The 16,265-nt window shown below is 34.8% G+C and overlaps 1 protein-coding gene across 1 annotated transcript in view; it reads left to right on the top strand.

The window, feature by feature from the left end:
- Positions 1-16,265, top strand: part of LOC115230659 — a gene marked incomplete at its 5' end in the record, with an annotated part of 43,196 nt that overhangs the window by 17,577 nt on the left and 9,354 nt on the right. The window contains 5 exons of the mRNA XM_036499758.1: positions 2,294-2,451; positions 7,271-7,362; positions 8,790-8,973; positions 12,756-12,838; positions 15,334-15,386. Coding sequence (XP_036355651.1) covers positions 2,294-2,451; positions 7,271-7,362; positions 8,790-8,973; positions 12,756-12,838; positions 15,334-15,386 — 570 coding nt within the window. The remainder of the gene's footprint in view (positions 1-2,293; positions 2,452-7,270; positions 7,363-8,789; positions 8,974-12,755; positions 12,839-15,333; positions 15,387-16,265) is intronic.

Below are 16,265 nucleotides of genomic sequence, written 5' to 3'. Positions count from 1 at the left end.
AGGCCATACTGAGGCCTTTCTTCTTCTGTGGCTGTCTTCAGTTACGGCTTTATTAATCATTAGTTGATCTTTACAGCCATATGAGGCTTTGCGGCATCCTTTCTGCTCTTCTGGGAACAGTTTGTTTTCGTCCAAGTGCTTGTTCAGCCTTTGCGATATCACTGCAGTAAATGCCTTGAACATAGTAGGGAGGCAGGTTATTGGTCTGTAGTTTTCTGGTTTTGCTGTTTCATTTGATTTGGGAATTAAGATGGTTTTCCCTTTCGTGAGCCATTCAGGCATTGTCTCTGGCTCTGCTAGTATGCTGTTAAAGTTTTCAGCCAGCTTTTTGTGCATTCCTGTTAGATATTTCAACCAGAAGTTGGGGATCTTGTCATGCCCAGGTGCCTTCCAGTTGCTTAGTTTTGCAGTGCCTGGGTGACCTCTTCAGTTGTTATGGGGGTCCAAAGTTGTTCAGATGCCGAGTTTGTTATTTTGATACTCCTTTTTTTGGCTGTTCGTTCGCCGACCATATTTCTCTCCAGAATTCTTCCAATTCTTCTGCCGTTGGTGCTGCAGTGACTTCTATTTTATTTTTTCCCAGTTCTTGGTAGAACTTTTTGGGGTTGGAGTTGAACTTTTGTTCTGTTCAAAGAAGCGTTGGCGTTCTCGTACTGGCGGATCCTTTGAGCTTTGGCAAGGATATCTTGCTTCAGCTTTTCTTTTATCTCCGGCAAATCTTTTCTGTGATGTTATATTTGCGGAGCATTTTTGTTCTCTTTTTGTTGCTCAGTAGCGTTGATTGTTTGCTGATTTCATTAAGAATATTATTATTATTATTATTATTATTATTACTATTATTATTATTATTTATTATTATTATTATTATTATCATCATCATCATCATCATCATCATCATCATCATCTCATCATCATCATCATCATCATCATTATTATCATCATAATTATCATTATTATTATTATTATTATTATTATTATTATTATTATTATTATTATTATTATTATTATTATTATTATTACGTACGTTTATATATTTGTTGTGCAAGATTTTTTTATGTGAAGTCGTGTGTTGAAAGATATTGTTACATTTCGGAACGGTCATTTTGCCAGTTTAGCCAATAAAAACAAACGCAATATATATTTGGTGTTACTTTGCATCAGTGTTATTTATTTTTTACATTAATCTTAATCTTATTTCGGCCAGAGTTCTTTCGTCACACTCCTGTAACCACATCAGTGGTCTTTTGTTTCCATAATGTTGACATAGATTCCAGTGTATATAGGTCCCAACTTTGTCGTGTCTGTGAATATATTCCTTCTTAGCTAGGACTGGCAGCCAGAGATAATATGATTTATTTTTTCTTGTCCATCTTCACATATTCTGCAGTTACTTGTTATATTTCTTTTCATTACATGTTTTTGGTAATTTCTGGTGGGGAGGATTTGGTCTTGTGCTGCAATTAAAAATCCTTCTCTTTCTGCTTTGAGTCCTGAGCTTCTCAACCATTGCTGGGATTTTCTTTGTCTATTTCTTTTGCATTTAGTTTATTATTATTATTATTATTATTATTATTATTATTATTATTATATTATATTATTATTATTATTATTATTATTATTTTTTTTTTATTACATATTATCATTATTATTATTATTATATTATTATTATTATATTATTATTATTATTATTATTGTTGTTGTGTTGTTGTTGTTGTTGTGGTATTTTTGTTGATGTTGTTGCTGTTGTTCTTGCTGTTGCCTCTTTTGAAAAACACTGAAAATATTCAAATTGATAAATTAAAAATGAATATTAATTACTAAACATGTCTGTGCCGCTTAAGCAATAAACACTGTAATTTGTCAGTTTCTGCACTGGTACGTCTATAGTTTTAAAACCAGTTGCTACATAGAATAAACACGACCTTCTTAGCGCCAAAACCGCCCATCTAAATGAGTTTTCTCAGATATAGCGGCGCAAGAGCCCTACCAGCAAATTTCCGACACTAAAATGTCCCTAAACTACAATAAAATAGAATTGTTTCAAGTGGCTAGTAATCTTATTTAAAGGTAATTTATTATTCAATATCTAAGCTAAAAGAGAATAGAACCTTAGTGCTTCCACTTTCTACTAGAAATCATTTCACATTATTGATGTTATTAACAACCCTTAGAAAAATGAATGTCATAGCGTTTATAAACCTGCTCAAATTTTATAATCTTTGTTTCTTGTCAAATCACATAGGAATTTCTCTGTTGATCTGAAACGCACTCAGAGTTCTCTTTATTATTACAGTTACCTCCAAGACAATAACCTTATGAAGTGTGGATGTCACTTGCCAGCCTTCGTTAAGTATATTAAAAAAGTCTATAACAGAACTGTGGCTGTCTCTGGCACGTGTCAGGAAGGCTCAGGGAAACGAATACTTATACTGGATTATTCACAATGTCAAAGTAAGTAAAATTCTCGTTTCTTCTTTTCTTTTATTATTAACACTAAGAAAATCCGGGTTACTCTCTGAAGCTTACAATATCATGTCTTATGAAAGGGAAACTATAGATAAAGATATGAGGAATAAACGTTTTACCATTCGCACGCTTTACATTCACATCTTCGCTCTAACGAAATTACAGATTCAACTGTCTCACACAAGCCATCAACGGCACACACACACACACATACACACGGGAACTCGCGCACGCACACATACACAAACATACACAACAGCGCACACATGAATGTACGCTCACATGTACACACACATATGCACACAGACATACTCTCTAACCCTCTCTCTCACGTACATTCTCATTCATAACTACATAAGTATAGAACGAAAACAAATGAGTCATCGAAGCGGTCACGAATGACAACAAAATGTCGCTAACAACCATAACTGGTTGATAGGTTAACCAAACGGTTAATCAAACATTCATTTAGTTAATTCGTTAACAAATTGTTAACAAAGAGACGAATAATAAAGTGAAATAGAACCAGTACGTATGTTTATTATTGGCTTAATGACCCTCCCGAGACACAAAAAATGTTCCAGTATTCGATCCCCAGAAGAGGACAACTTGGTAACAAAGCCAAGCACACTATCTTCAGTTTGGTTTTCGTGCCCATCCTCATCTGTGGTCATGAATATTGGCTAACGACCGAAAGAGTCTGATCGCAAATAGAAGCGGCCGAAATGTGATTCCTTCAAAAAAACTGGAGTAGCTTTACTCGACACAGCGTGTAGCTTAGAGACGAGGGAGTCTCTCCAGATCGAGTCGGTACTTTTCCGTATTGTGCCACTACATTTCCGGTAATGCGGACATGCAATTAGGATGTCACATGACAAAATCGCAAGATCGATTCTTTAAAATGATGTAAAACAGCAGGGAATATAGGGGTAGACCAAAAAGAGATGGCTAGAAAATATCTATAGACTCATTTGGTCATGCTTGAGAATTCAATCAGTAAGTATATTGGCAGTTGCCTCTGACAGCACCCTATGCAGGAGGTACCTGAGGTACCAGACATCCTCACGACCCTCCCAGGAATAATGAGCGTTGAAAATGGTAGATGGATGGATATATACGGTATGAAATATAACGATTTTATGTCACATTATATTAAAGAAAACTTAGTGTATTGGTAAACAAAGGCCTTGGAGAGCATAAATATAAAGTTTTAACTGAGAAAAAGCTGATATGGCGGACTGGTAGACATCTAAATATCCTTTCCTAATCTAGGCACAAGGCCTGAAATTTTGGGGTAGTGGGCGAGTTGATTAGATCGACCACAGTACGCAACTGGTACCCCGAAAGGATAAAAGGCAAAGTCGACCTCGGTGGAATTTGAACTCAGAACGTGAAAAAGCAGACGAAATACTGCTAAGCTTTGCGCCCGGCGTGTTAACGTTTCTGCCAGCTTGCCGCCTTGAAAGCCATCTAAATATTGGAAAAGAGATAGCTGTATTCATGATAATTCATGACGGTTACCACAATTCAGACACCATCACTGTTGTTCAATGCTGTGTGAACACTGTAAAGGCAGAAATACGTGACATGGACAGTTGCAGCAGAATCTATAGGATAAAAATCGAATACGAGAGAAAAGTTGTTTCAGAAGATCAAATACCAAGAAAAAAAAGGTCAAAATGCAGGCAGAGCATTCAGTAATGTATATTGTCTGAAAAAATGGCAGACTTCATGAAGGTCAAATAATGTAGACGGTACAAGTAAAGGGTTGGTACACATGGGTTAAGTGAGAGACAGAAAATGGTTGACGAAAGAAGGAGAGAAGAGCAAATGTGGTTTTATTCGAAGAAGAGTGAACACGAATGGAAAGAGAGAGAAGGGTGCGGTATGTCTGCGTATAGGGGAGGTAAAATGTTACAGTTAATAGCAGCCAAGCAGTAGTGGGAGGAAAAGGAAGGAGGAGGAGAGAGAAGTGAGGGATTTAGAGATACAAAGCAAAACGTTGGGTGCAAGAGTGAATGTGTGAGTATGGGTATGTTTGTGTGAGTGTGTGTATGTGTTTGAAGAGTGAGTGTGCGTGAATATGTATGAGTCTATGTATCAGTGTACATGCATTTGTATGTGTGTGTCAAAGATAGAATATCCAATGGGACAAAGTTGTGTGTGTGTGTAATAAAGTGTGAAGAGTGTAACTGTGCTACCGAAGTGAGATGTGTAGGTAGAAACTGTGGTCTAGTGTGTGAAGTGTGTATAAAGTGTAAATGTGGGCGGAGGGACAAATAATGTGTGGATGTGGGTTGGTAAGAGTGATGCTGGGGAGGAGAGAGGAAGAAAACGAAGTAGAGAGGTAAAGTATATTTTTAGCGCTTAGCCAGGACTGTCTGTCAATGCTGATGATAATTCAGAAGGCTGCTGTGATTGGTTGGGGGAAAGTAGGAAGATATCCTGAAACCAAAGACCTGCCTTGATTGTTTACAACAGAGAAGACTCCGGCATAAACAGCGAAAGTTCCAAATGACAGACTTAAAATGGGGTCCGATTAAGCACATCACTCGAGAAAATATACGAGTCTGTATATGTATGTACATGCGCACACACATTCATTCACACATTTTCACATACGGACACACATACATACATAAATACATACGTACATACATACATACACACACATACATACATACATACATACATACATACATACATACAAAAACATACATACATACATACATACATACATACATACAAAAACATACATACATACATATATACATACATACTCATGGATGCTAGAAGCCCTTCATCTGGCTAAATTTCCATTGAGCCATAATCAAAGCCATTGCTGACCTGATTTAATTGTGGGCCACCATCATGAAATTAAACACAAAGAGTGATTATTATCACTGACAAAATACAATATAGCAGAGGCATATTCCAAGGGGACAACCTCGTTGTGATGTTGTTTATACTTTCTGTAAACCCCATGTCATTCATTTTAAGGATATCTCATTGGTTCATAAGGAAACAGAAATTCCAAAATTGAAAGCTGTTTCTTTGTGGATGACTTAAAACTTTATGCAAAGAATATGGATGAGATGAAAAAGAGCCTTGATCAAGTTACAACATTCTCAAAAAATGTAGGGTTGGCATTTGTTCAGGATAAATGTTATATGATTGTGAAAAGGGGGAAAAATGTAAACCAGACTAGCAACATTGCCATCAATGACCTGACTGTTACCCCTATATCTGATGAGGATTATAGGCGGCGAGCTGGCAGAATCGTTAGCATGCCGGGCGAAATGCGTAGCCGTATTTCGTATGTCTTGACGTTCTGAGTTCAAATTCCGCCGAGGTCAACTTTGCCTTTCATCCTTTCTGGGTCGATAAATTAAGTACCAGTTACGCACTGGGGTCGATGTAATCAACTTAATCCGTTTGTCTGTCCTTGTTTGTCCCCTCTGTGTTTAGCCCCTTGTGGGTAGTAAAGAAACATATCTGATGAGGATCGTTACAGATATCTAGGGTGGATATCAAGTGCTTTTTTATAGGTACCATTATGTTACAGGTGCCATCATGTTACTGGTGCCATTAAGTTACAGGCGTCATCTCAGTATAATCAAAGATCATTACAGCTGAATAAATAAAATTTTGACCTTAGAAATCTATGCATTCAATAAAACATTGGCCTACAACGTGTTTCGGTAACCTCTTATAACCACAAATGTCGAAGTGCATCCCTTGACCAAGTTTGCATACTTCATATGATTTGGAAGGCAGCTCCTTGAGCAACATTCCTTATCTGATAACATAGACTACATGATCAAAGAAGTCGCACGATTCTACCGCAACTTATTAGATGAACGGATGAGGATCTATGAACAGAAGACTATGCATGGATATGTTGGTAGAAAGTTCCCAGATGATGGTAACAGTGATGTTATTGAAATTCCAATGAAGGAGCCGTAGATGTAGGATAGAAACTCTCTCTTTCTCTATTGCCAAGAAATCTTGAAATAACAGTAAATAATGACATACATGCATAATACATGCACACATGCATACATAACTACATACATACATACATACATACATAGTTACATACATACATACATACATACATACATACATAATTACATACATAAATTATTATGGCTTCCCCCTCGTTATCGAGTATGGCCATTGCACGAAGCTTAACTGTTACTGGTGCTGTGATCGAATGTGACTTTTTAGCCCAGCTAAATATCTACAATGTCTTTTACAGGATTGGCAACTAAAACCTTTACATACATACATATATACATACGCACATAAACGTATATATATTGGAAAAAACACCATATTAGTGATCATATTATTTATTGTTCATCCAAATATTGTTTTGCTCACTTCACATTTTATGCCCTTCTTCACATTCTATATGACATTGCAGCATAACTTAAATGAGATTCTCAGGTTTTATTAGGGAGTTCCCACTGCAATAATGCTTGCAGTTTTCGAATTTCATCACTTTATTTGACTTGTTCAACGATTTTCACATGTTTGTTACATCAGAATACTAAAAGGACAACAAGAGGCTTTCATGCTTCTCTCAGTTGAATTTGTGACATTATTGAAACAATTCCAAATGAACATAAAAATAGGTTTATAGTCTTTGTTAATATTTTGTTTTATATGTCTAACATGTATTGATTTCAATAGTAACGCGTATACATTTTTTTTACATCATAAAGAAAATTATTTCCTGTTATTGCTATGCATTGCATTATTTGGTTCATAAATACAGATATTTACTTGTATTCTGTAGATTACTCGTTATATCAACGGCATTTACAGTGTCAAACATGTTCAGGAAATAAGTGCAATGATCTAGAAGTGACAAGATGTCCAGGAGCAGAGGTAAACTGGAATATTACTTTCTTCCTTTTCGTTAAAATATATCCGCAGCCGTCACTCGAAAGCCATTAAGTCCACATAGATTGTACTATGCTTTCGTTAGTTTTTTATGTGCCTGCTTAGACATATACACACCCTATCGATCTTCTTATTCATGACACAATGGGACAAGGATGTGACGATTGAAGAGAGAAATAGATGAACATCACGAGGTTGAGACACATTTCACTTGATTTGACTGGAAGAAAGTGGAATGAAGTGCCTTGTTCAAGGACACAACGTTCTACCCTGTCCAGGAATCCATATTCAAGAAACGAACACACGAACTTAGAGTGACCTTTCTCCGACAAACATGGCTGTCCTTAGAGGAGGATGCATGAATGTATGTGGCCAGAAGTCAACTTGGAATCAAGGTTCCTTGTCGAATGACCTCTGGTCACTAACCTTAGAGGGGATAACTAGAAGTCAACCTGGCCCTACCAGTTCGCAAACATTACACGGAGCGGATTGAATAAGTTAAGAAGCAAATGACAGTTTTCCTTCGTCTGTTGGCCATAGCCAAAGAGGTTGTTTGATATTCGAGGTTATGAAATATTCGAAACAGATTAAATCTTCCCTCACATCAAGTAGTACAATACGCTCTCCAGAACATAATAGGTGAGGGCCATATTGTTTCATAGAAAGGTAAAACCTATACCTTTAAAACGCAGCTAAAACTCAAATTAAAATTGTCAGGCATATCTCTGAATACACAGTTGTACATAGGCGAAAGAAACACAAGAGAAACAATAAAAGACACCGGTAATATCATAGATCAATGCTTCACATTAACTTATCTACGAGAATATAGGAGAATAGAGCGTGACATAAGAGCATGGCTGAATTCTGTTGCCTGTTTTATTGTCTGTTCTGATCTCAGACCTTTCCGTTTTCCTGAAGCTGAGTTAGTTTATTTAAAGATTCATTCATTTGCAATCACCGACTTCATTGGCTTTTTTGAAGACGCCAGCCTACCGACGCTATCATTGGTCATTTTTTCATGACATCCTCACTCAGTTTGGGAGATCCAATTTTCTTTCTAAAACTTTTCCGTGATTGGAAGAAACGAGATTCAATTTCAAATTAAGGCAACAAATATATTATTTCTAACTTCAATGTCTACATTTTCATTACTTTTATTATTGTTAGGTGTTTGCGATTATTAATTGCGTTTTCGTGATGGATTCTTTTCTTTAAATATTCTTCTCCACTTCTGATATTTTCCGTTTTCAGAATGTCCCTCATTAAGTTAACAACATCTTGCTTGTTTTCTCTCCAAATTTTATACTAATATATCGTATTTTCATATAAACTGCTTTGATGTAATGAGCAGTAATCGTACTAATAAATATTTTGGTTGTAGTGTATAATTTTCATATCTATTATTACAGCCAGTATGCCGATTCGCAATATCAATGAACGGTGTTAAACTGAAGACTGAAAGGTCCTGCAGCACATACAGAAAATGTGTTGAAGCTATGAGAAACAATACCCTTACATGCAATAAACGGACGAATAGCACGTCTTGTACTGGTTGTTGCGTCGGACACTTATGTAACAAGAATTATTTCAATGGTAAGTGTTATTTATTGTCTAATATAACACCACCAGATTTATTACAAATTGATAGTTAATAAGAATATTGAATAATAGTTACTATAATGGAAATATTTTGATGTGTGTATACGTGTGTGCAAGAGTGTGTATATATATATATATATATGTGTGTGTGTGTGTGTGTGCGTATGCACTTGCGGTCTTGCGCTCACATACGTATCTGTACGTATATATATATATATATATATAGAGAGAGAGAGAGAGAGAGAGAGATACATATATGTACATACCTACATATATATGTATATATACATTCATATATATGTACAGGACATAAAAAAAAAACGTTAAACACAATAAGAAACAAAAACAAAAATAAAAACATAGAAAACGAACTTTCTTCGAACAACGTAATAACAAAGAGAGAAACGGGACATGCAACATAAAGGATATTCCCCTTCTTCAGTTGTCCCTGTTTAAGGGGACATTAAGAAATTCTTTATTCCTTCTTCTTCTCCTTCTCTTCTTCTTCTTCTTCTTCTTCTTCTTCTTCTTCTTCTTCTTTCTTCTTCTTCTTCTTCTTCTTCTTCTTCTTCTTCTGCTTCTTCTTCTTCTGCTGCTGCTTAAACAAACAAAACCAAGAACTCACATCCCTCATATCAAATATTCTGTTAGATCTACTACTACCTTCCTACCGAGCCTTCACGAAAGTAAAAGAGAGAGTGACAGAAAAAAAGAAAATGTCTCATGCATTTGAAAACTATGGAAATATGAAAAAGAAAACATTTCATTTAATTTTTCCACAATTTAATTGTTTTCCATGCTTTACTCTGAAGTTGAAAAAGTCTCAAAGTCTGAAACCGGTACTAAAATGTTTTTCATGATAAAGTTATTTTAGCACTTTCTACCTTGTCTTATTTTCCCTACACATATCAATTCGTTTGTTACTTTTCAACCTTCTACAAACACACGCACACACATACACATAATTAAATACAAGGTAAACCGGTTCCCCTGTAGGAATGGAGACATCCTGCTTTTCCCTGGTTTGGCAGTTAATACCTAATATAGCAGAGGAAAACTTTTTCACAATTCAAATGAGTATCTATACTATAATGGACAAAGCTGCTTATTAATTAGGTAATAATTATTAAAGGTGCTAACAGAAAGCTATTATTAAAGGGGTGACTGTCTGAAAATATTTTCATAAATTCATAAGAAATTTCTTATAATTTCGATTTCTCAAGTTTATTGACTTTTTTAAAGTCCAGTTTCTCGCATATTTGAATATTCATTTCATTCAATGCGGGGGTAATCCATTTTTATTTCCAAAGCCTCACTTTCTCTTTTAATGTTTTTTTTTTTATCTTTTATCTTTTATCTTATACTTGTTTCAGTCATTTGACTGCGGCCATGCTGGAGCACCGCCTTTGGTCGAGCAAATCGACCCCGGGACTTATTCTTTGTAAGCCCAGTACTTATTCTATCGGTCTCTTTTGCCGAACCGCTAAGTGACGGGGACGTAAACACACCAGCATCGGTTGTCAAGCAATGCTAGGGGGACAAACACACAAACACACACACATACACACACACACATATATATATATATATACATATATACGACAGGCTTCTTTCAGTTTCCGTCTACCAAATCCACTCACAAGGCATTGGTCGGCCCGGGGCTATAGCAGAAGACACTTGCCCAAGATGCCACGCAGTGGGACTGAACCCGGAGCCATGTAGTTGGTTAGCAAGCTACTTACCACACACCCACTCCTGCGCCTATGTTTTAATGTTTTCATTTCAAGTTTTAATTCAATATTTGGGAAACCGACAATTTATTCTAGTATCTATACGTAATGTAAAAACATTATTGAATGAAAATTTTAAAAGAAACACGTATAATTTTTGTAAAAATATTTCAAAGTGATTTTGTTGTTATTGCTGTTTGGAATGCTATAAACCTTACCTTATTAGGACCGATTTTGTCCATTTTCCCTTTCCACTCTCTCACATGTTATTTCAATATTTTTCTCCCATGAAATGCATTTTATGGAATGATGATGCCGAAGTAACACACGCGTGGTGCATTGGTGGACGAAAAACAACAAAATAAATTGTAATCTAAATTTTTACCTCTACCGTTGCTTTGAAACCATTGACAAAATTTCGTGCGGCATTACTTTTGTGAAGTTTTGTCAGTGGACATGTCGCAATTTCAAAGCGACGAAAATATTTTGATACAAATTAAATTTAAATGTTAAAGTGAAACTAACGGTTTTTGCGTGTTCTTGAATGGCTTACAAACATCTTCCACTCTGCAATTGTTTTTCTTTCAGTACACGATCTCAGGTCAGGTCACTTGCTATGCAAGTACATCTCCGTAATTTAAAAAAAAAATCTCTGTGGATAAATGCCAGCAACGACATTCTCAGGCTCTCCGCTATTTTAATTTCTAAACAGAAACAATCGAGGGCAGGAAGTGGGGTTGCAAAAAATTCATAATTTCTCAAATTTTATTTTTATAGCATATAAATGTATTTATGGGGGAAACTATTGAAAAACATCAATACAAGCAAGAATGATAAAGTAACGAGAAAGTTTGTTTTTAGATGTGCATGAAACAACAGCCGAATCCCCCTTAAATCAATTTTTCCTCTGATAATATTAACAATTAAAAAAACAATTACCGAAACTGCTCTTCCCATGGTTTTGAAGTGCAAAAAAATAATTGGCCAAAATAGGTCCGGAGTGGGGTTATGAGGAAGGAGGGTGATAAAAAAAGAGTTTTCAAACCTTTTTCATAGAAAGCTGCTCCCCGCAATCCCATCATGTCAAAGGCTGCGGTTAAAAAAGGTGAAAATCCACGAAAAATATTTCCCCCAGATTTGTTTAAAACCGTAATCTATATCGTTTGAAAGAGATTTGCATAAAATTACATTAAAAGATACACATTTTCATGAAAGTTACGAGGGAAAAAAATCAGATCGTGTGACTTTTTCAAAATTCATCTCTCCACCCCCGAAAAAATTCCTCCCGATAAGTTCCTATATACTCTGAAGCCACAACATTTAAGCGGTATTTGTAGAAAATTTTTCTGGATTTTTTTCTGTATGCTATGAAGCAACAAAGTCGGAAGCGTATGCATCTGTAGTATTGCCCTTTTATTTGCACGATTTTTTCATTTCATGTTCATTTCATTCATCGTTTGCAATGTTCCCTCCCCCAATTTCTCTCTCCCACACACACAGATGGAATCAAGCACCCCTTCATGAAGGAAAAGAGAAAAAGAGAGCACTTTTGGCGAGTGAGCAAAATATTGGTTTGAAAGCTTAATGCCAGAAACATAATTTTGGCGATAACCTCGCACGCAGTCGCAATAGTTCGGTATGAAGCTGGAAAACTGTAGTGGACCGAGGAGAATCTAAAGGAGATGGACAGGAAATCAAGAAAGGTCCTAACGATGTGTGGAGCCCATCATCCACGTGCAGACATTGATCGCCGATTCACGAAGAGAGGGAATGGAGGAAGAAGATTGATAAGTGTGGGAAACTGCGTGCGTATCGAACTGGAAGGCTTAATGAGATATTGAGCCCAAAATAAGGAAACCTTGCTAGTGACCTGTCTTCGTCTTTTGTTTTTTTGTGAATTCTCCCTATATATAATTAAATATAGTATTTTTAAGTGTATATGTAATTATGAACGTGTATTTTTATCTACGTATGTGGGTTTTATGTGCATTTATAACGTGTGTCTCATTTATAAACGCAGCGATTATTTTCTATATCAATCCATAGGCTGGACCAAATCCTTCGTATTTCGTTTGATTATTAAAAAGTTCAACGAATATAAAATCCCTGCTGAGAACATATCAAGAGCCGTGAGTAGATATCTTCACTCTCTTTCTCCGAACACACACACACGCACTGAATACGCGCACACATGCATATTTTATACAAGAAATGCAAAACGTCAATTTAAATAGTGAGCTCAATACGTTTAGTAGATATTAATATCGATTTTGTTAAATGATAACAGGTATCTTAAAGTTTAGCCTGATCAGTTTAAACACATAAATACATACATTTGTAAATACATGTTAAATTCAAATATACAGATAAGTATTATATGCGTATGCATTTATTATTTGATTCCCTACATACTCTGCGGCGAGCTGGAAAAATCGTTTGTACGTCGGGCAAAATGATAAACGGTAATTCGCCCCTCTTTATATTTTGAATTCAAATTCTACCGCAGCCGACTTTGCCTTTCATCCTTGAATCGTTTTTACTACACCTCTGTATGAGTATTTACTCCACTGCCAAGCTTCGTTGAGGTTCATCGAACTTGTATACTCTCGAGGTCAAAACACGGCCTCCACATCAGACAAGGTTGGTAGAGAGAGTATGCTGAGACCTTCATTCTCCTGTGGACTGAACATCGGCAATCTAATGCAATCCATATGTTCATAATTTGTATGCATGTAAGTATATATAGACTTTTATACAGACTTATAAATATACTGAGACATGAACATGCAGTAGACCGTAGTAAAATAATGCGAATTAATTGTATTTGGGTTTCATGAAATTCAGACAATCAACTCCATTTACTGATAGTAAATTATTACATAATACTTTTTTTTTAATTTACTGATTTTTTGCTGGTCAATAAAAAGACTGTTCGATCCACTATTTTGCCTTTAAAAGAAGTCCACACAATGAACATCATTTATATATTCCGTGATATAATTTCCGATTGTGACAGTATATGAAATCCCACTCAATTATTCATTAATCTTGTGTTTACACACACACACACACACACACACACAAGTGCTCGGACACGCACACACGCATATGTACATATGTAACCACACACGTAATTTTGGTAATATTTTCCTTCTCTCAACTTTTCAGTTTTCCTTTCTGAAAAAGAGCTATGCTCGGAACATTAAAAACCCTTTCTTTTCCTCCACTTTACCGAGCGTCCAGCTCATACATTCCATGCGCATGTCCTCTTGTCTTTTGTTATTTTTATTTTTAATGTTCTACTCTTTAAATTTTAAATTTGATCACGGTCAAGTGATCAAGTGATATATATATATATCTCTTGATCACTTGACCGACCAGTCCGTCAGGCGTCCATTTGACACCGCTGGTCACAGCACGCTGTCCACTCCTCTCTGGATCGTGCCTTTCTCATCCACGTGATCCTAATCGTCCTCCTGAAATCGTAACTCCACCGTCGTGGAGGTCATCCGGGTGGTATTTTCCGCTCGCGCGGGTACCATTCGGTGACTGCGTGGGTCCACCGATTATCGGTGAGCCGGGCGACGTGTCCAGCCCATCTAAACTTGCTGCGTGTATACTCTGCGATGACATCTCTCACGCTGGACTTCTTTCTGATGATCTCGCTACTGATGTGCTCTCTCAACGAGATACCAAGCATTGACCTTTCCATGGCTCTTTGAGCCGTTACCAGTCTTTGCTCTTCTCTCTTTGTGGTAGCACGAGGATATATATATATATATATATATATATATATATATATATATATATATATATATATATATATAATACAAAATAAGAAAATGGAGAAATACACCTTAATCAATAATCAACTACCAGATAATACCCATTCACATAATTTATTAACCAACAACATATGAATATTAAGGTCAAACATAATAGTACAGAACAAAACAGTGCACATCAATGAGTAATATGATACAATAAGTACAATATATATAAATAAATATAAATAAATATAAATATAAACTATATCTTACAGCTGTTTCAGCCATGTAGATATGAGTATCTCATTATGCTCAAATTAGCCAGGTATGATAAGTTAATATGTGGTTATAAATGAAACACTTACAAATATATCCCAATGCCTCTTCAGAGAATAAAGTACAATCTAAATATGAATATCAGAGAAGGTTCACCCATACAAGAATGAGTACATATACATAATATATAATAAACACATACTTATAAGCGTATATACACATGCACCTATATATATATATATATATATATATATATATATATATACGTATATACATAATAATATATAATAATATACATACACATATATAATGTTACAGTTAGTCAAATCAATATATTAGAATAATATAATAATATACAAATGTACATATCCAAAGTCAAGAGATCATTATATTAAGTTACAAAATGCCATTAATATTATTATTATTATTATTATTATTATTATTATTATTATTATTATTATTATTATCATTATTATTATTATTATTATTATTATTATTATTATTATATTATTATTATATTATTATTATTATTATTATTATTATTATTATTATTATTATTATTATTATTATAATATTTGCAGATGGAGCATGAGTTTTCAACCATGACGGGAAATTTCAGAGTAGAAAACAGTGGGTAAGCAAATGCTTCTAACATATTTATTCAAATTTATTTGGTTTTGTTCCAAACATTCGATTTTATCGCATGTATTATACGTCACAATAATCAAAAGCGTTGTACTTGTGACCCACAATATACTAATTCATACATTCAATGAAAGTGTTTTATCAATGTTTTATTATACAAAGGACAAACAAACCCATATAAATATACAGAGAGAACTGTATATATATATATGTGTGTATATAAATATATATAAATATATATATATATATATATATATATATATTATATATAATATATATATATATATATATATATAATATATATATATATTATATATATATACATATACACACACACATACACATGCATACATATATAAATATAAATATATATATATATATATATATATATATATATATATATACACATACATATTTGCATGCAAAATGTGGCCGCGTGTGTACCGTTGGTGATTTTTATTCCTCTGTCTTCCCTTCTCTGGATCTTTCCTTCTCCTATGTTTCCGACGAAGAACTCCGCTAGAAACGGGCGTCCAATAATACTATATTTGTTCCACGTCCTCGCGTTGTGTTTTTTTGTGCTTTCATGTTTGGATTAACTATATATATAATATATATATATATATATATATATATATACACGTAATTATAATTAGGGTTCAGCTAACTGCTTCGACACATACCGAAATTAGAAATATGAGTTAAGTATTCCTTTTCTGCTACTCTAAGAATCTCCATGACGGTAAACATACTTTTTTACGAAGGCAAAGAGCAGAATAATGAATCAACACGACCTGGATTGATTATATACGCGTTTCGAGATTAAAATAATTTAAATTTTACTCCTCTCTTCCGTATAATATTTCCA

This window comes from Octopus sinensis, unplaced genomic scaffold (assembly GCF_006345805.1).
Source record: "Octopus sinensis unplaced genomic scaffold, ASM634580v1 Contig16094, whole genome shotgun sequence".
Taxonomy (NCBI): domain Eukaryota; kingdom Metazoa; phylum Mollusca; class Cephalopoda; order Octopoda; family Octopodidae; genus Octopus; species Octopus sinensis.
Note: the sequence above shows the minus strand (reverse complement) of the source record. Positions and strands in the feature narration are given on the sequence as shown.